Here is a 20,509-nt window from a genome sequence, read left to right on the forward strand (position 1 = left end):
TGACCACTCGTGTGGCTGGAGGAAGCGGCTGAGTCTGTCCGCCAGACAGTTTTGTTCTCCTTGTATGTACACCGCTCGAAGGAAGGTGTTGTTGGAGATTGCCCATTTCCAGAGGCATATGGCTTCCCGACAGAAGAACCAAGACCCTGTCCCCCCTTGTTTGTTTACGTAGTACATTGCTACCTGGTTGTTGGTTCGGATGAGGACCACCCGGTCATGAAGCACATAAGCACATAAGCAATGCCTCTGCCGGGTCAGACCTGAGGTCCATCGTGCCCAGCAGTCCGCTCACGCGGCGGCCCAACAGGTCCAGAACCTGCGTAATAATCCTCTATCTATACCCCTCTATCCCCTTTTCCAACAGGAAATTGTCCAATCCTTTCTTAAACCCCAGTACCGTACTCTGCCCTATTACATCCTCTGGAAGCGCATTCCAGGTGTCCACCACCCGCTGAGTAAAGAAAAACTTCCTAGCATTTGTTTTGAATCTATCCCCTTCTAATTTTTCCGAATGCCCTCTTGTTCTTTTATGTTTTGAAAGTTTGAAGAATCTGTCTCTCTCCACTTTCTCTATGCCCTTCATGATCTTGTAGGTCTCTATCATGTCTCCTCTGAGTCTCCGCTTTTCCAGGGAGAAGAGCTCCAGCTTCTCCAATCTTTCAGTGTATGAAAGGTTTTCCATGCCCTTAATCATTCGTGTCGCTCTCCTCTGGACCCTCTCAAGTATTGCCATATCCTTCTTAAGATGCGGTGACCAATACTGAACACAGTACTCCAGGTGCGGGCGCACCATTGCCCGATACAACGGCAGGATGACTTCTTTCGTTCTGGTCGTAATACCATTTTTAATAATACCCAACATTCTGTTCGCCTTCTTCGCGGCTGCTGCGCATTGCGCCGTTGACTTCATTGTTGTATCCACCAGTACACCTAAATCTCTTTCAAGGTTACTTCCCTCTAATACTAATCCCCCCATTTGGTAGCTGAACATCGGGTTCTTTCTCCCTATATGCATGACCTTGCATTTCCCTACATTGAATTTCATCTGCCATTTATTTGCCCACTCCTCCAGTTTGCTTAGGTCTCTTTGTAGGGCCTCACACTCTTCCGTAGTTCTGACCCTTCTACAGAGTTTAGTGTCATCCGCAAATTTTATAACTTCACATTTCGTCCCCGTTTCCAGGTCATTAATAAATACATTGAACAGCAGTGGTCCAAGTATAGACCCCTGCGGAACTCCACTCGTGACCTTTCTCCATCTCGAGTAGTGACCCTTCACTCCAACCCTCTGTCTCCTGCCTGCCAACCAGTGTTTGACCCATCTGTGTACGTCCCCTTCCACCCCGTGGTTCCACAGCTTCCTAAGTAACCGCTCATGGGGTACCTTGTCAAAGGCCTTTTGGAAGTCAAGGTAGATGATGTCTACAGGTTCCCCTTTGTCCAAATGGCTGTTTACCCCCTCGAAGAAGTGCAGTAAGTTTGTTTGGCACGATCTTCCCTTGCAGAAGCCATGTTGGCTCGCTTTCATCAGCCCATTTTTTTCTATGTGCTCACAGATGCTGTCCTTTATTAGTGCTTCTACCATCTTGCCTGGAACCGATGTCAAACTTACCGGCCTATAGTTTCCCGGGTCTCCTCTTGACCCCTTTTTAAAGATAGGTGTAACATTTGCTATCTTCCAGTCCTCCGGTATCTCTCCAGTTTTCAAGGATAGGTTGCAAACTCGTTGGAGTATTTCCGCTATCTCATTTCTTAGTTCTTTTAGTACCCTAGGATGGATTCCGTCTGGGCCTGGTGATTTGTCGCTTTTCAATCTATCTATCTGTTGGAGGACATCCTCATGGCTCACCTCTATTGCCGACAGTTTTTCTTCTTGATCACCATGGAAGATCACGTCGGGTTCCGGTACATTGGATGTGTCCTCGCTTGTGAAGACTGACGAGAAGAATTTGTTTAACCTGTCAGCTACCTCTTTTTGCTCCTTTATCACTCCCTTTTTATCTCCATCATCCAACGGTCCTACTTCCTCCCTCGCCGGTTTCTTCCCCTTAACATATCTGAAGAATGATTTGAAGTTTTTTGCCTCCCTGGCTAGTCTCTCTTCGTATTCTCTTTTCGCTCTCCTAACCACTTGGTGACATTCTCTTTGGCCTTTCCTGTGTTCATCCCAGTTTTCCCCAGTCTGGTCCTTTTTCCATTTCCGGAATGATTTTTTTTTTGTCTCCTATCGCTTTCTTCACCTCATTGTTTATCCATGCGGGGTCTTTTGTTCGGTTTTTTTTTGCACCCTTTTCTAAATATGGGGATGTACATATGTTGTGCTTCTTGCACTGTGCCCTTGAATAGAGACCAGGCTTGCTCTACAGTTTCTGTTTTCCTTGAGCTGTTTCTAAAGTTTTTTTTTTTACCATTGCTCTCATAGCATCATAGTTCCCTTTCTTGAAGTTGAGCGTTGTCACTGTGGTTCTTTTCCCTTTTGTTGTACTTACTCCTAATTTGTACTGGATCATGTTGTGATCACTGTTTCCTATTGGCCCTACTACTTCCACTTCTTTTGCAGGTCCCCCTAATCCGTTGAGGATTAGGTCAAGAGTGGCATCTCCTCTTGTTGGTTCCTTGACAAGCTGATCCATAAAGCAGTCGCTCACAGCCTCTAAGAATTCTGTTTCCCTCGCACAGTTTGAGTTTCCAATACTCCAGTTTATCCCGGGGTAGTTGAAATCTCCCATTACTGTCACATTCCTGTTGTTGCCTTCCCGCCTCAATTCTGCCGCCAGATCTTTGTCGTTTGCTTCCGTTTGTCCAGGTGGACGATAGTATAGACCCAATCTTATGTCAAGGCCACCTTTTCCTGGTAATTTGACCCATAATGACTCCAGTCCTTCCGCCTTTGGTTCTATATCCACTCCGGTCGAGGGAATGGTGTCTTTTATGTATAGTGCTATTCCTCCACCCTTCTTGTTGGTCCTGTCTCTTCTATAGAGTTTGTACCCTGGCAGCACTACGTCCCATTGGTTATCCTCGTTCCACCATGTTTCCGTGATTCCAATGATGTCTAGGTTTTCTTTTATGGCTATGGCTTCTAATTCTCCCATTTTGGACTTTAGGCTCCTTGCATTAGCGTACAAGCAATTTAAGTCCTGGTCTTTTCTTTTCTCTGCTGGTTTTACATGTGTTTTGCTCCCCATACCATCCCCTATTTGGGCTGTCGGTCCCTCATTTCTGTTCCCTTCTTCCTTATTTTTTGGTGTATCTTTTCTGTTCCTTTGTTCCTTATTTTTTTGGTGTATCTTTTTCGTCTGCATCATGATTTCCTGATCTCTCCTGTTCCTCTAATTTTATCTGATTGTCCTTTTTGTTGGTCAACAGCTTCTGTTGTTCGTGTCTTGCCTGTTCCCAGCATTTTTCCCTCTCAGTATCTTCTTTGGATACTCTTGTCCGAACCGTCGACGTCAGGTCAACTATCGGCTTTCCCCTTTTTCTCAGTTTAAAGCCTGCTCAATTCCTCTCTTGACGTTGTTTGCTAGCAGTCTCGTTCCTGCCTTGCTCAGGTGTAGTCCGTCCCTCCTGAAGAGCTTGTTCTTCCCCCAAAAAGTTGTCCAGTTTCTTATAAAAAGGAATCCTTCTTCTTCGCACCATCTCCTCAACCATGCGTTTATTGCTTGTAGCTCGGACTGCCTCTTCACGTCTGCCCTCGGTACTGGCAAAATCTCTGAGAATGCTATCTTCTGTGTCCTCAGCTTCAGTTTCCTTCCCAGGATCTTGAACTGTTCAATTATCGTAGTCCTGCTGTAATTTCTCCTGTTGACATCATTTGTTCCCACGTGGATTATCACTGCTGTCTCTTCTGTTTCTGCTCCGTCTAGGATCCTCTCGACTCTGTCGGTGATGTCCTTCGTTCTTGCTCCTGGGAGACAGGTCACTAGCCGATCCTCTCTCCCTCCTGCTACGTGAATGTCCACTTCTCTCATGATTGAGTCTCCCACGACGACTGCAGATTTCCCCTTCTTCAGCTTCCTCACAGGTCTCAAGTCTGTATCCTCGGTGTGGTTTAGCTCTTCTCTTTCGGGGCACCCTCCAGTCTTCGTCGTCTCTGCTTGCACGACTTCTCCATGCGATCCTTCATCCTCGGCGTCTGTTGGCCCCTGTCTTCCATCTGTTGGCCCATGTCCTCCATCTTGTGTAGCTGTAGCTTCCTCGCTCCAGTGCTGCTGATGATCCTGCTCTTTTGCCTGCCTGTAGGCCTCCTCGATGAATCTTTCAAGCTCCCTTACTTGCTCCTCGATGTGGCTTTCTCCTGCGGGGTCCTCAGTTGTCTTGAAAGGTGCTTCTGAGATGTGTAGTCCCTCCAGCTCTTGAACCTTGCACTGCAGTCTACCAACTTCCTTCTTCAGGCTTTCCAGTTCCTGATACCGACCGCATATGTATGCCTGCCTTCCCGAGGGAAGGTAAGTCATACATATGACACTCTGTGCAGTACACTGGGAAGCTCCTCCGGGTTCCTGCTGCTTCCATTTCTCTTTCTTCGGAGTCCACTAGATGTCCTCTCCCTTGTCTTATGTTCTTATGTGTGCGGGCTCTGTGCTCTCTCCTGTGTTTGGCTCTTTCCTGTCTACTTCTTCTGCCTCTTTTTGTATTGGTGGGTCTGTTAGCCTCCCTTGGGCCCGAAGCCTGCTTCTTTATTCTTTGCTGTCTTGTGTGTTTTCTTCTTGTGCGTGTGCTCTCCCTACATGCGTGCTCGCTTCTTCCTTACCTGGTGTTCTGAAGTCCTTGTCTGTCTTTTCTCGACCCTTCTCAAGGCCCTTCGCAAAGGCGCTCTCGCTAAGGCGAGCGCCTTTGCCGCTCGCCTTCGCCGCGCGCCGAACGGCCGCGCGCCGTTGGCTCCCTTCCTGTTAAGGGGGAGTCGGGGCGATGACGCTGCTGACGTGTAGGGGGTGGGCGGAGCTTCCTCTCGCCGCTACCCGCTCCTCTCTGATGCCTCCTGCAAAAAAAGAAAAGAAAAACTCTTCCGGCTTCTCTCACCGGCTGTTTCTCCCCTGCCTCCGCTGCTTCTGCTCCTCTCCTCGCGGCTGCTACAGTGGTCTTCGCGCCCTGGCTCCCTTCCTGTTAAGGGGGAGTCGGGGCGATGACGCTGCTGACGTGTAGGGGGTGGGCGGAGCTTCCTCTCGCCGCTACCCGCTCCTCTCTGATGCCTCCTGCAAAAAAAGAAAAGAAAAACTCTTCCGGCTTCTCTCACCGGCTGTTTCTCCCCTGCCTCCGCTGCTTCTGCTCCTCTCCTCGCGGCTGCTACAGTGGTCTTCGCGCCCTGGCTCCCTTCCTGTTAAGGGGGAGTCGGGGCGATGACGCTGCTGACGTGTAGGGGGTGGGTGGAGCTTCCTCTCGCCGCTACCCGCTCCTCTCTGATGCCTCCTGCAAAAAAAGAAAAGAAAAACTCTTCCGGCTTCTCTCACCGGCTGTTTCTCCCCTGCCTCCGCTGCTTCTGCTCCTCTCCTCGCGGCTGCTACAGTGGTCTTCGCGCCCTGGCTCCCTTCCTGTTAAGGGGGAGTCGGGGCGATGACGCTGCTGACGTGTAGGGGGTGGGCGGAGCTTCCTCTCGCCGCTACCCGCTCCTCTCTGATGCCTCCTGCAAAAAAAGAAAAGAAAAACTCTTCCGGCTTCTCTCACCGGCTGTTTCTCCCCTGCCTCCGCTGCTTCTGCTCCTCTCCTCGCGGCTGCTACAGTGGTCTTCGCGCCCTGGCTCCCTTCCTGTTAAGGGGGAGTCGGGGCGATGACGCTGCTGACGTGTAAGGGGTGGGCGGAGCTTCCTCTCGCCGCTACCCGCTCCTCTCTGATGCCTCCTGCAAAAAAAGAAAAGAAAAACTCTTCCGGCTTCTCTCACCGGCTGTTTCTCCCCTGCCTCCGCTGCTTCTGCTCCTCTCCTCGCGGCTGCTACAGTGGTCTTCGCGCCCTGGCTCCCTTCCTGTTAAGGGGGAGTCGGGGCGATGACGCTGCTGACGTGTAGGGGGTGGGCGGAGCTTCCTCTCGCCGCTACCCGCTCCTCTCTGATGCCTCCTGCAAAAAAAGAAAAGAAACACTCTTCCGGCTTCTCTCACCGGCTGTTTCTCCCCTGCCTCCGCTGCTTCTGCTCCTCTCCTCGCGGCTGCTACACCTGAGAGGAGGTTTCCCCCGACCAACGGGGGAAGGGCTTCTACTCCCGTTACTTCCTGGTACCGAAAAAAACGGGAGACCTTCGCCCAATACTGGACTTGAGACGCCTCAACAAAGCAGATGTTGAAAAGCTACAGCTGCGAGATAGATGGCCCGGAGTTCTAGCATGTTGATGTGACAGCGGCGGTCTTCTGCTGACCACATCCCTTGAGTGCGGAGGCCGTCCAGGTGGGCTCCCCAAGCATACTCCGACGAGTCCGTGGTGAGTACCTTGCTGTGAGGAGGGGCGAGGAAGAGCAAACCTTTGGAAAGATTTGAAGAGTCGGCCCACCAGCGGAGCGATCGTTGCAAGGAAGGAGTCACTGTCACGGGACGATCGATCGGGTCCCGGTCTTGACGCCATTGAGAGGCCAGGGTCCATTGAGGGATTCTCAGATGGAGACGGGCAAAGGGTGTGACATGGACGGTGGAGGCCATGTGGCCCAGGAGAGTCATCATCTGTCGAGCTGATACCGAGGTCAGCAGTGAGATCCTTCGGCTCAGACTTACTAACGCCTCTAGACGCGGAGGGGGGAGGAAGGAACGGAGGCGAACCGTGTCCAGTGTGGCCCCGATGAATTGTAGGGCCTGCGAGGGGCGTAGTTGGGATTTTGGGAAGTTTATCTCGAACCCCAGACTCTGTAGGTAGATAATAGTCTGTTGGGTCGCTGAGATAACCCCTTCCCTGGACAGGGCTTTGATCAGCCAGTCGTCCAGATAGGGGAATACCTGAAGACCTTGGGAGCGTAAGGTAGCTGCGACCACCACGAGGCACTTGGTGAAGACCCGAGGTGACGATGCTAGGCCGAAGGGGAGGACTCGGTATTGCAGGTGCAGGTCTCCCACCTGAAAACGCAAGAACTTGCGGTGAGCGGGGTGCACTGGAACATGTGTGTACGCCTCCTTCAGATCGAGGGAGCAGAGCCAGTCGCCCTCGTCGATCAGGGGGTAGAGGATCGGTAGGGAAAGCATCCAAAATTTTTCCCGTACCAGAAATTTGTTGAGGCGTCTCAAGTCCAGTATTGGGCGAAGGTCTCCCGTTTTTTTCGGTACCAGGAAGTAACGGGAGTAGAAGCCCTTCCCCCGTTGGTCGGGGGAAACCTCCTCTCAGGTGAAGCAGATCTCGAGCTTCGGAGAGGAGTAGGGTTAGCTGCGTCAGGTTGAGAGGGCAATTCCTTGGGGGGTTGTCTGGAGGAATGGCCCGAAAGTTGAGAGAGTATCCTGATGAGATCACGCCAAGGACCCATGCGTCCGACGTGACTTGTTCCCAGCAAGGGTAAAAGACTTTGAGGCGACCCCCCGATGGGAAGGAGGCCTGGGACTATGGCGGAGGGGGCCCGCCCCCTTCCGCGTATCCCGTCAAAAGGACGGGGATGGTTTGGTAGTCGCAGGCGGTTGGGACTTGGGCAGAGCCCGATGGTGGGCTTGCGGACGCCTGGGCGGAGGCCGCGAGAAGGCAGGAGTGAATTTTTGTGGGTAGCGGCGCGGAGGGGCCCTGAATGGCCTGGACGCGGGCGGTTTAGGCTTTTGCCGCACGAGGGAGGCAAACGAGCGTTCGTGTTTGGAGAGGCGCTTTGTAGCCGCCTCGATAGTGTCATCGAACAGTTCTTTACCCACGCAGGGGAGGTTAGCCAACCGGTCCATGTCGACCAGGCTCAGCCAAGGTAGTTGGCGCATGGCGATAGCAAAGGCTGCCTCTCTGGAGGAGAGTTCGAAGCCATCGTAGGCCGCGTGGAATAGATGGAGGCGTAGGTTGGAGAGGGACTCTGAAAGCAGGCTAAACGCTCCTTGGCTGGAGGCCGGTAAGTCAGTCTCAAAGGCTCTCAGTAGTCCAATGAGGTGTTTGAGGTAGGATGTGAAGGTGAAAGTGTAGCTTTGCACCCCAGAGGCCATCATCGCATTTTGATATAGTCTCCTGCCGAACTTGTTTAGGGTTCGGCCTTCTCGGCCTGGGGGGACCGCCGCTGAGACCCTGGAGGGGTGAGCCTTTTTCAAGGAGGATTCTACTAACAGCGACTGGTGGGAGAGCTGCGGTTGTTCAAATCCCGGGAAGGGTACTGTACGGTACTTGGCCTCCATTTTGGAGGGTACTGCTGTGACCATATAGGGGGTCTCCAGGTTCCTGAAGAAAGCCTGTTGGAGTACCGGGTTAGGCGGTAAGCGAAGGGACTCTCTAGGCAGTGATGGCATATCCAGCTCCGCTAGGTACTCCTTAGAGTATCTGGAGTCGGACTGGAGGTCTAAGTCCAAAGCGTGGCCCATGTCCTGGACAAAGCGAGAGAAGGATGGGCGGGATGTTCCCGAGGCCCCGTGCGGGGTCGGTGAACGAGATCTCCGTCGGGTGGAGAAGGATGGGGAGGCTTCCCTCGAGTATCGAGGCTCCTGCTCCGATCCACGCTCCGAGACCGGGGAAGCACTGTGAAAGTGTTCCGGGGTCGTAGATCTCCGATGTCTTGAGGAGCCCCTCGGAGACGATGTTGGGGTTCGAGGTACCGATTGATGTCAAATCGGTGACCTCGACCCGGACTCCCTCGGTGAAAACCTGCGACCTCAGGTCGGAGTCCCGGTCCGAGGGGGAGTTCGGAGGATGCGCGGGTTGGAGAGTGATAACTCAGCCACCCTTAGCGGTCCCGTACGAGGTGTAGGTGAACGGCCTCGTAGAGTGGGGGAACCCCGGGCCTTCTTAGAGGTATGGCGGTTCGAGGTTTCTGTTGTTTTAGCACGACGTTTTGCACCGCAGCGGTCTGTGGAGGGAGAGCGCCTCGGGTGCCTCGGTGAGGAGTCCAAGGAGGATGGAATGCGGCGAAGCTTGTGCGCTTTTCTTCGAGGTGGCTCGACGCGAGGCTCAGGCTGGTCTGGCACATGCGGGGTCAAGGTCGAGGCCGGTTGCAAATGGGCCATTGCAGCGGACAGCTCCGACGAGATCATCGCTCGGAGTAGGTCCTGGAAAACGGGCACGGACAGCATCGAGGGCATGTCCACTGCCTCGGTGCATTCCACCGGGGGCGACCTCGTATCAGAGTATTCCCGTGTGGTGGAGGCACGGCCCGAAGGCTTGGAGGGCTTCGCCAGGGCTGTCAGCATGGGGCTTCCGCCATGCGTCGCCGGTGTCCCCGAGGCCGGTTTCTTTGCTGGTACAGGACCTGAAGAGGAGACTTACCCGGAGCCGAGGTTTTCTGTTGTCCCGAGGGCTTCGGGTTCGAGTCTCGAGGCGATGCCGAGGTATTCGGGGCCGAGGTCAAGGCCGGGGCCGAGGTAGAGGGTTGGTCCGGGGCGAAAACATCCGCCATGCGGGCTTTCCTTCGACGGAGGGCCCGGTTCTGGAAAGTAGCGCACTGGGGGCAGGAGTTGGTTGGATGAGCGGCCCCCAGGCAGAGGATGCACCGGCGATGCGGGTCTGTGATGGAAAGAAGCCGCTCGCACCGGGAGCACTTTTTAAAGCCGGTCAAAGGCCGGGACATAGAATCGAAACTGGCCGCGGCTCGAATAGCCACGCGGCCACGGGGACCCGGAAGCCTCTGGGTCGGTGAAAAACGAAGCAGGAACAGTTGAAAAGAGAAAAAACTCACGCACAGCGACTAAATCGAGAAAAAACAAGAAAAATCGCGATGCTAGAAGGCAGTTGGGGCAGAGCCTGAAAAAACACGACTTCTAGGCTCAGCGGAAAATTTTGAACTGGAGACCACGAGGGGATGCGCCCCCTAGAGGAGCAGGAAGGCACGCATGCGTGGAGCAGCAGAGCAAACTTAAATCTTCAATCAAGTTTGCTTGAAAATGCTTCCGCATCGGGGCTCTGTAGACGACGTCACCCACATGTGAGAATATCATGCCTGCTTGTCCTGGGATAATGTTTAATTTTATTATTATTTTGTAATGATGTAATTGGTAGGTTACCCTCCCAGGATTTTTTAGACTATATCTTAAGAGCTAATTACTAGCTAACAGAGCTAATTATTTTTTTGATTTTTAAGGGGAGTGGGGGGGTAGAGTTAAACATTAAACAAAGACTTTCCTCAACTGCTATTTGTGCCCTTATCTGATCTTATGCTCTGAAATGAAATCTAAAATCTCGTACTAATCTAGACTAAACACTTTAATATAAAAACCTTAATAGAGACTCTAAAGCAGTGGTCTCAAACTCAAACCCTTTGCAAGGCCACATTTTGGATTTGTAGGTACTTGGAGGGCCGCAAAAAAAATAGTTAATGTCTTATTAAAGAAATGACAATTTTGCATGAGGTAGAACTCTTTATAGTTTATAAATCTTTCCTTTTGGCCAAATCTTAATAATAATATTGTCATTTATAGCTAAAGAGACATATGATCAAGAAACTGTTTTAGTTTACTTTTGTGATTATGATAAACATACTGAGGGCCTCAAAATAGTACCTGGTGGGCCGCATGTGGTCCCCGGGCCGCGAGTTTGAGACCACTGCTCTAAAGGCTACACTATTGCCTAACTGACTTACTAAAGCCCAAGTTTTACCTTTTCCCAAGTTTGAATGCTAGCAGGTAAGGTATTCCAGTGGAGTTTTTCTTCCTCTTAGCAGATCATCACTCAGTACCTCTTCAGGACAAGGAGCAGTTGAGGCCTGGGATACCTTTTTATCAGCTACACCTCCTGGATAAGTCACACTGCACTGATTCTGAGCTTTTGACTTTCCCTTTAATCAGGCACTATTGTTTAACTGAAAGGCAATGGGATGGGCTGAAGAGAAACAGATGACAGGCAGATGAACTGTGTGGGATTCAAAGAGCAGGGGGCTGATAGGGGAGAGAGGTTGAGAAAAGTATTCTGAGAAGGATCAGATTTGGAAGGGGAGTCACAATATGTGCATATTCCTCCAGTGTTGAAGCAATTACACTGGTTACCAATTAATTTTCAAGTTCAGTACAAAGTTTTGACCATTGTATATCAAGTGATCTATAGTGTAGCACCATGGTACTTGACACAGGTTTTGAAGAAGTGCTTGCCAACACATTTATTGAGACCACAGTCAATAATGAGATTATCAACTGAGTCTGTAGGTGAAAAAAAATTATTCCCCCCTTTTACGAAGCAGAGTTAAGCTTTTTTTTAATCGCCGGCCATGGCAGGATTAGCGCCGACGCTCATAGAATTCCTATGACCATCGGAGCTATTATCATCGTAGCCAATGATAAAAAACCTAACACAGCTTCATAAAGGGGAGGGAGGGGGTAATAAGAGAATGCAGGCAACAGCAATATCAGTAGCAGGTCCACAGTTATGGAATTTCTTGCCTGGTTGAGACTATATAGAGATTTGAAATCTTTTAAAGTAGATTTGAAAACTCATCTGTTTATGCAAGCATTTTACTGGATTTAGGGGATCCTGGAGGATAAATTGTGCAAGTAGTCTATTGGAAGATTGTGTGGGTAGTTGATCAGTTAGTATTGTTTTTAGGCTGGTGTGTAATATTTTATGTCTGTTTTACTAATCCGCTTATGTTTTAAGTTGAATAGAAATTTAAAAGAATAAATAACAAGCATTAAGGGGTGAAGAAAGGAATATAAGTAGCAAGAGTAGTGACTAGGAAGGAAAAAAAACCCCATAAGTTCCAGCAACAAGATAAATTTTTAAATAAATGAAGATAAAAAATTATATACCGCATAATAACTATGCAGTTTACAAAATTACATGCATACATATTTAAGAAATGCTAAACATGTTTCAACAAGACAACACAAGAATACATTAACTAACAGTATCATTATTAAAATCTTCTTTTAAATTCATCCTACAAGATGGAAACACAAGATCCCATAAAATCATTTACAGGACAGGAAAGCATTAACAGAGAATAGCATTAGCACAGGAAGACATTGACAAATAATTGCGTTTTCAACATTTTCTTAAAGTTCAATCTGCCTTCACAGAATCGCAGAATACCAGGCAGTGCATTACAGAGCTTGGTGCCAGCCACAGACAGTATTGTTGCCCCAATCTTAACATGAGAGACCATACAAAACACTGCCCTCAGACTGATCTACTCACTTAGAAAATATGATCACATAACAACTGCCTTCTTAGACTCCCACTGGCTACCCATACAAGCACGAATTCAATTCAAATTCCACTGCCTATTATTCAAAGCGTTACATGGCTCTTCCCCTTCCTACCTAAACAACCGCTTAAACCAGATCTCCACCTCAAGATACAGAAGAACCCCGAACCCTTTTGCCTTCCCCCCACTCAAAGGCACACAACGCAAGAAAATGTTTGACAACCTTCTGTCAACACAAGCAGCAAAACTCAACCATTCCATCTACAACCTGCTGACAACATCGGACGACTTCAAAACATTCCGTAAAGAAATCAAAACCCTGCTTTTCAAAAAATTCATCCAAATATCTTAAACACTCTTCACCTACCTCCAGCTAATTCACCTACCTCCAGATAATTCTCCCCCAAATATCCCACCTAAACACCTTTCAAGTAAACAGACCCCTAAAATAGATTGTAATCTTGCCTACTCTAACTGTATTCCATTTGCTAATATCACACAGTTTGGCACTGTCAGTTTACTATCCAACCCTAGAATTCTATCCAGCTACCCCCCCTTAAAAAAAAAAAAAAAAAAAAAAAAAATTGGATCTTCACTGGAAAATGTCCAGTCAAATCTTCTGTAATGTGATCTTCACTGGAAATGTCCAGTCAAATCTTTTGTAATCCGCCTTGAACAGCAAGGTATAGGCGGAATAGAAATCCGTAATGTAATATCTTACCCTCCAAACTCAGTTTCATACTATTTTCAGATCTCAAACATTTTCTGGGTTGATAGATTTCAAAAACCCTTTAGTACCATTGGAAAAATGTGATATAAAATTTGCTGTATGATTGAAAGAATCTTAAACTGTACTCTGCTGCATAGGTAACCAATGCAATTGTTTCAACACAGGGGTTATACGAGTCATTCTTGAAACTCCGGTAATCAATCTTGCAGCAGATTTTTGAGCTCCTGGTTCAAATCAATCAGCCACATTCCACAACTGAGCAAGCCCAAAAATCACTGAGTGAGAGAAATATTACTAATTGGGCTAGGCAAGTTTTGGGTAGCTGTTGGTATCTGCTCTTTTCTTCCAACTCTAGTCACTGGTGGCAAATGAGGTATTTCATTAGAAGGATAGGAAAGGGGAGAAGGTTGTGGAAGGACAGACAACAATAAATTGAAAATCTCCCATTTAAAACTTACTTTCTCTTGGCAGCTCTGATATTGAGAGGAGTTGTGGTCAGAGTTTGAACCATGCGAGAATGGAGAGTAGCACTGTTCCTATTCCTCACAATTATTAAAAATATTATTCCTCATTACATTCCAAAGGAGGCAGAAATGGTGATGACAATGGGCTAAAGAAGTAGCAAAGCAGCTGCAGCAAGAAGAGTGACAGAAGACCATTGGCAGTATTGGTGATGGGGGAGAAGTGACATGAAATAAGAAGACCCAATGTTCCAGAGAAAAAGGAGCAATCCAGAAAAAACAAGCTGTGGAGAAACACAATGGGCTCCTTTTACAAAGGCGCGCTAGTGGTTTAAATGTGCGTTAAATGCCGCAAGCACTAGCCGCTACCGCCTCCTCTTGAGCAGGCGGTAATTTTTCAGGTAGCGCGTGCTAATTCAGTGCATACGCTAAAAATGCTAGCGCACCTTTATAAAAAGAAGCCCAATGTTCTTGACTTTTCTTTATTTTTTCAAAATATCTTCAAACAATGGTAGGAATATGTCCACATCAGACATATTAAAGACTAACAGACCCGACATGGGCCGTGATTTGGCTGACAAGCCTTTCTCAAGGGTCCCAAGGTATGTGATTAAAACAAAAACCAAAATAAAGATAAAATACAAGTGTGAACTAAAAGTTTGTATTGGAGTAGTGACATATTTGGTGCCATGCCTGTGAAAATCATGTAAAACGTGTACCATGAAGCTTAAGAAACATAAATATTTATAATATCATGAAGGTGAGACCCCCTATGTGTCAGGAATATAATACTGCTTGTGACATGACAATAAAGACCAAAGTAAGACGCTACAATAAGAATAGTGAATACATAAACACCTGGGAAGTGAGCAAAGTGTTCTGCAAATGCAGAATGAAAATGATATCTAATGGCATACCAGTCGTAAATAATATGAAGGTATTGTGGAGTTGAATTTCCAATCTCGAAGATCCTTAAATGAGGAAAAGTGAACGAGTTAAACAGACAAATTAAAAAAAAAAGAAAATAGTTAAATAAAAGAATAATGAATAAAATGACAAAGATAAAACCTAATTTTTAAAATGAAATGAATAAAACAAATATCAGTAAACACAGTTAACAGCATGAAAAACAGTGGTACCTTAGAATCCGAACGTCCCCGAACTCGAATAACTTGGAATCTGAACTTTTTTAAAATTAAATTTTGCCACAGAATCCGAACGCTGCTTTGGAATCCGAACATACAGGAACTGCAAGCGGTGCTCAGCTCAAAGCTTCCCCTCTGACACAGCAGCTTCCCGTTTCTGCCTGGGAGGGAAGCTTTGGGCTGAACACCGCTTGCAGTTTCTGTTGCCAATCTTGCTGCCTATGCTGGCAGGGGCCCAATCCTGCTTTCTATGCCAGTGGGGGGCCAGATCTTGCTGTTTCTGCCATGTGGATCCAATATTGCTGCCTCTGCCAGGGGGGGCCCAATCTTGCTGCCTGTTAAATTTATTGGAAAATCAGAGTTTGTGGGATCAAGAACGGATTAATCCAGTTTCTATTATTTTCAATGGGAAAAATTGTCTTGGAACTCGAAAGGGGTTCTGGAATGGAATGGATTAAGTTTGGATTCCAAGGTACCACTGTATTAGATATTAAAACCATGTGATGTCTCACAAACCTTGTTTCCTGGTTTGGCTCCCTGGCTTTCTTCTTGCTTAATTACTGGATCCTTGTTCCCCTCTTTGCTCTTGGTAAAATTCTGAAACCACCTCTCAGAGCTGGTTGTTTGTTCTTAAGTCACTGGAGCACTATCCTGCAGGCAGCCCTGAACACAGTGGGTTAGTATGAGAGCATGCTCCTATGCCTTGGGCTACTAGAACATGTTATTCTACTTAGCAAGTAATCTTTGATGTTTCAAACTGTGATCTGAGTGTCAGGGGAAGTGCTGCAAAAGGGATGGGGAACCAGCCCCCAAAACAGGAATGTATCCAAAATTAGGGAGAGCAGAGCAGGGGAATGATCCAAGCCTGTGGTTAATAGGGAGTCACAAATTGAAGATGATTTAAATCTACAAACATTATCTGTAGAGGAGAGCGATAAGCAGGAATCAGTAAAAGGATGGGTGAACCCAAACCTGTATCAAACAGCCTCTGGCTAAGCAAAAATGCACTGGAACTTGCTGTGGAGTGGAAGGCGGGTCAAGGGAAATGAGTGAAACAGAAGGCTGTGTTAAGGGAAAATGAGAAGCAAAATATTTAGGGAATGGAGCAGGAAAAGAGCTATTAAATTCCCTGTCCCCCAAATAGAAAACACCAAATTATACCTATGCTGGCCGGGGGGGGGGGGGGGGGGGTTTACAGGACCAGGAGAAGAGGAGCCAGGGTGAAGAAGAAATTAGGGAAAAAGAAAAAATATTGGGGGAATTAGAGTCTGGTGTAGATGGGCCAAGGGAAAAGAGGGACTGGTTGGAGAAAAGTGCTATGAATGGCTTGAAGAGAACTACAAATAGGAGGAACGAGTGGCAGGATCCTAACTTTTGATATGTTCACATTACCTGCCCTGTTCTTGACATTTAGATTAGGCTTGTTACTCACTACCAGTTATGTTTTGTTTTTTCCTTTTTTTTGTTCTGGATGAAGGGAATTTTGCTGTGAGTTATAAATTGAGCACCCCCAATCATTTTCATAAGTTGGCTGCTATAATTATGGTAACCAAAAAAAAAAAAAGCTTACCCCCCCCCCCTCAAAGGAATGGCTAGGTTTACGTCCTCAAAAGCCTAAAACAAAAGGATTCGAAGACTACACGTTTCCTCTGCGTTCTTATATCGCAAATACCTTTAATATGTAGCAAAAGAACCTCTCGCGCCCTAGCACCACTTTCATTCCGGCCCTACCCCAGCGGAGGCAGAGCCCTCTCCCTCGCGCATCCAGTCAACACGCCAGGGTCTTGGGACCTAGCAACGCTCCGACGCAATTCGGCAATTTCCGCCAACCGCAAGGCAAGGACGAGCCCGAGCCTACTTCCGTCTAGCTCACGCCTTTTGGGCCACGCGCTCGCCCTCCCACCTTCTCGTCCCGCCTCTCGCCTTTGTCTGTGACCCGAGTACGCCTGCGCACGGTTCTGCCATCTTGCCACTTTTCCCTCCGCCCAGCTCCGTGAGCAGCCTACCCACAGCTCTGCTCCAGTCCTCCAATGCTGCGTGAGGCTCGAGAGACACTGTAAGACGGAGCTAGAGCCACACTCCCTCCTTTAAACAGAGAAAGAAAGGAAAACGTGTATGAGGGGGGGGGGGAACGTAACAACGAACTCACTATAAATAACCGAGCCTCGCGGCGGCGACTCTCGCGCACTGCGGACTGGGGGGTATAGCTGCAGCAGTCGCCGCTGCACTGTGGAGAAAGGCTGGAGCTGTGTGTATATCGCAGTCTACGCGTGGATATTTTTCTTTCCGTACTTAAGGGGGAGTGGAATCTGAATCCGCGCGTGCTTGGAGGGGGAGGGGGAGGGGGTGCTGGGCGGGCGCTTCCTGCGGGACAATGACTTCGCTCTCGGGCTGTCAGTGATGGCTCCGGCCCTGGGTTGCCCCTGTTGGCTGCGAGTTCCTGTGGCGGCCCCCAGCCCTCCCTGCTATAGTCCGGCGGCACAGCTGTAACCAGTACGGTACCGCTCCCTCTTCGGTGATAACCTGCTCAGCTTTCGTTGGCTTTTTCCCCCCCCCCCTCCCCTCTCGGAAGTGGATAATTTCGCCGGCCATCACATGGGCATTTGTTGATAAGATTGTGTATGGCCATTTTTAATTTTTTTTTTTTTAAGAAAATGTGTGTTTTTTTTCTTTCTAATGAATGCCGTTGAAGCGGAATTAGAACAATAAAAGCAAAGAGAAGAGAAAGGCTGAACTCGTCGGGGACTTAGCACAGTGTCAGACGGACCTCACGCCGAGCGCGCAGATGCCGGTTTTCTTACGTTGCTAGGAAGTTGGAGGGGAGAAGAGAGGCCGGGAGGCGACTTAAAGCCCTCCAACATTCGCCGACAACCTGCTAAGGCATACACGGCTATTTTCATAGAACCATAAAAAGGGATCCTGCACCGGCTACAGAAATGCATCAGCCCGATCCTAACGCAGAAATTAGTGCTAGGAAGATGGCGCACTCGGCTGTATTCCCTAGAAGGGGCAGCAGTAGTGCTTTAACTGCGGCGGGTTCTGGCATCGGTACCAGCAATGCCATGTCCACTGACGACTACACGCCTCCTTTGCTCATCCAGCCGCCTCCTCCCGCAGCATCTTCCTCTTCTGGAGCACAGCAACAGCAGCATCCTCCTCAGAGCCTGAACCTTCTAGCTCAACCTCAGCTTCAGCCACAACCTCTTTCGCAAAGTGGAACTCTGGTGAAAAAGAAAAGTGGCTTTCAGATTACTAGCGTCACCTCTGCCCAGATATCGGCTAGCATGAGCTCCAATAACAGCATAGCAGAAGACACAGAAAGCTATGATGATCTAGACGAGTCCCACACAGAAGATTTGTCCTCTTCTGAAATATTAGACGTTTCCCTATCCAGAGCCACTGATCTAGGAGAACCTGGAAGAAGTTCTTCTGAAGAAACTTTAAATAACTTTCAAGAGGTTGAGACCCCTGGGGCTGTTTCTCCAAATCAACCTCGCCTTCCTCAGCATCATTTACCTGCTCACTCACAGCAAAATGTTATGATTAATGGAAATGTTCATTCACATCATCATCATGGACATCTACATCCTTCACATCCTGCCTCAGTTTCTGCAGGATTGTCCCCTGGTCCAGTGTCTGGAAAACTATCTCTGTCTGGAAATTGTGATAATGTTGTTCTGCCCATTCCTGTGACTTCTATTTCCTCCTCTGGTACATCTGTATCCCTGTTACCTAATATCCGCAGTGCAAGCACGACTGGTAGTATAGGTGTAAGTTCTGGTGCTAACACATTAAAGAATGTTAATATTGTAAGCATGAGTGGTAGTAATGCTAGAGGGCCAGCCAGCATGCTTGGCAGCAATATTACAAGTACTGTTAATGTAAATGCTGTGACTGGAGCCACTGGCAATGTTAATATGACTATGTTGAGTAGTACTGGGAATGGTACTAGTGCTGTCTCTGGTATTCCTAGCAATGCTGCTAATGCATCTTTAGGAACAGTGAGTGGATCAGTTGTGAACCAGCCACAGCCGCCTTTGGCTAGTACATCCAGATTTAGAGTTGTGAAACTAGATTCCAGTTCTGAACCGTTTAAAAAGGGTCGATGGACCTGCACTGAATATTATGAGAAAGAAAATGCTGCAGCAATTGCAGAAGGAGTAGCTATCAACAAAACTGTAGAAAGCATAAAACAAAACCCTCTTGATATGAGCTCTGAAAGAGAGAGCACCAGTGGGAGTTCTGTAAGTAGCACTGTAAGCACCTTGAGTCATTACACAGAAAGTGTGGGAAGTGGAGAAATGGGAGCATCTTCTGTCATGCAACAGCAAGCATTTCAGGGCTTGGGCCCACCACAGATAGACTTTGGTAATGCTGGTCTTCAGAGTATTCCAACGTCTGGTATACCTCAGAGTGTTTCTCAGGCACAGCTTGCACAACTGCAATTACAGCCTCAAGAAATAAGTTATTCACAACAAAAGCAGGTTCAGCATACTGTACAAACCAGTATAAACATTGCAGCAGGTGTTCCATCAGCTCCTGTAAATATTATAAATGTACCATCATCTCTAGGACATCAGCAGCCTCCTGTTTCAACTATGGCTCCCCAGCAGTTGCAATACAGTCAGCAGACACCATCTGTACAAACTCTACCAGCTGCACCACAACAGCAGGTAAAATATGCACAACAGCAACAGACTCCTGTTTCTCAAATGACCTCTGTACATGTAATGCCAGTGAATCAAAGTTCAGCTGCAGGCAATATGCAGGAATATGTGCAGCATCCCCCAAAACTTCAGACACCCCTGCCTTCTGTACAGCCTGGTTCCACAGGAATGGGAGCAGTTGCACCAGTTCCTCTAGTTCAAGCACAAAATCTGCAGCTTCAGATACAGTCCACAGCAGCACAAGCACAATCTTCAGTGGCAACAGCTCAACCTACTGCACATACTCAAGCAACAATGCCTTCTGTATCTGCTTGTCAGATTTTGGGTCTTAGTCAGCAAGGAAATGTAAATCAAGCTACAACTTCAGTTATACAGCAGAGTGTTCCTATGGCAATGGCACCTACACAGGTGTTGCAACCGCCACAGCCTGCCATTATTCAACAGGGAATGCAGGTGAGTGTCTCAGGACTGTCCCCACAGGTGATCATGGCACCTTCGACTCCTTTGTTGCCTGTGCAGTCCCAGACACAAGCAATGGAATCTGTGGTTCAAGGAATGCCAAGTCAGCAAATTCCTGCAGTAAGCCCTATACCCCCTGCTGCAACTGCTCCTACTGCAACTCAAGTTAGTTTAAATGTACCTCCTGGTATACCTTCAGCTCCTACGATTTTGGGTTCTTCTCTGAGTACAGCACAATCTTCAGTTGGACAAAATGTGAACTTAGTTCAAAGTGTTAGTCAACCCCCCATAATTGCAACAAGTTTGTCAGTAGCACAGAATGTGCCACAGCAGATACCACTAAGCTCTGCTCATTTTCCTGTAATGTCATTAAGTCAATCAATGGCAACTCGAATTGAAGAGGCCAGATCCCTTATGGAACATTCAGTGTCTGGTTTACCACAAGCTGCTGTTGGTGATGGAGGTGTAGGTGCTTCAGCTACCTTGGATGGAAGCAGCAGCATCTTGGCCCCTGGTTCCTTGCTTCCTTTAAAGGCATTGCCATTGCCTACCCCTCTAGTTGATGGAGAAGATGAAAGGTAAGCTATTATAATCAAAATGTTTAGTATTTATTACTGTAATCATATTTTGACTTGTAGCTGATTTGTTATGTTAAATCTTAAGTTGATGACAAACTAGTTAACATTCTAAAGCTTTGACTATAGTACTGCACTCTAGCGGAATTCTTGCTCCTGTCTCAATTTGGCTTTTTACCTGCATAACTACATAGATTTATGGTTTAATCTTTCTGTGATTTGTGAAAATTATTTGTATATGACAGTTTGTATAGTCAACA

General features: G+C 47.9%; 1 protein-coding gene and 1 long non-coding RNA gene across 9 annotated transcripts in view; one reads left to right on the forward strand and one right to left on the reverse strand.

Moving 5' to 3' along the window:
• The window catches only part of LOC117363034, a 59,233-nt gene extending 42,842 nt beyond the window's left edge, over positions 1 to 16,391 (reverse strand). For 4 of the 6 annotated variants that reach the window (XR_004539958.1, XR_004539962.1, XR_004539959.1 and 1 more), the window contains exons 1-2: positions 16,221 to 16,385; positions 15,065 to 15,211 (exon numbers count right to left, since the gene is read on the reverse strand). This is a non-coding gene — a long non-coding RNA (uncharacterized LOC117363034). Of the gene's footprint in view, positions 1 to 15,064; positions 15,212 to 16,220 lie in introns of all 6 variants that reach the window. The other 2 variants (XR_004539960.1, XR_004539957.1) reach the window with 2 other exon arrangements.
• A 112-nt stretch (positions 16,392 to 16,503) lies between these two features.
• TSC22D1 (TSC22 domain family member 1) overlaps positions 16,504 to 20,509 on the forward strand; it is a 171,559-nt gene continuing 167,553 nt past the window's right edge. The window contains exon 1 of one of the 3 annotated variants that reach the window (XR_004539956.1): positions 16,504 to 20,252. Coding sequence is in view for 2 of the 3 variants with exons in the window: in XM_033950213.1 (XP_033806104.1) it covers positions 17,485 to 20,252 (2,768 nt within the window). In the remaining variant the exon portion in view is untranslated. The remainder of the gene's footprint in view (positions 20,253 to 20,509) is intronic. The other 2 variants (XM_033950213.1, XM_033950212.1) reach the window with 2 other exon arrangements.

Source organism: Geotrypetes seraphini, chromosome 6 (assembly GCF_902459505.1).
Source record: "Geotrypetes seraphini chromosome 6, aGeoSer1.1, whole genome shotgun sequence".
Classification (NCBI taxonomy): domain Eukaryota; kingdom Metazoa; phylum Chordata; class Amphibia; order Gymnophiona; family Dermophiidae; genus Geotrypetes; species Geotrypetes seraphini.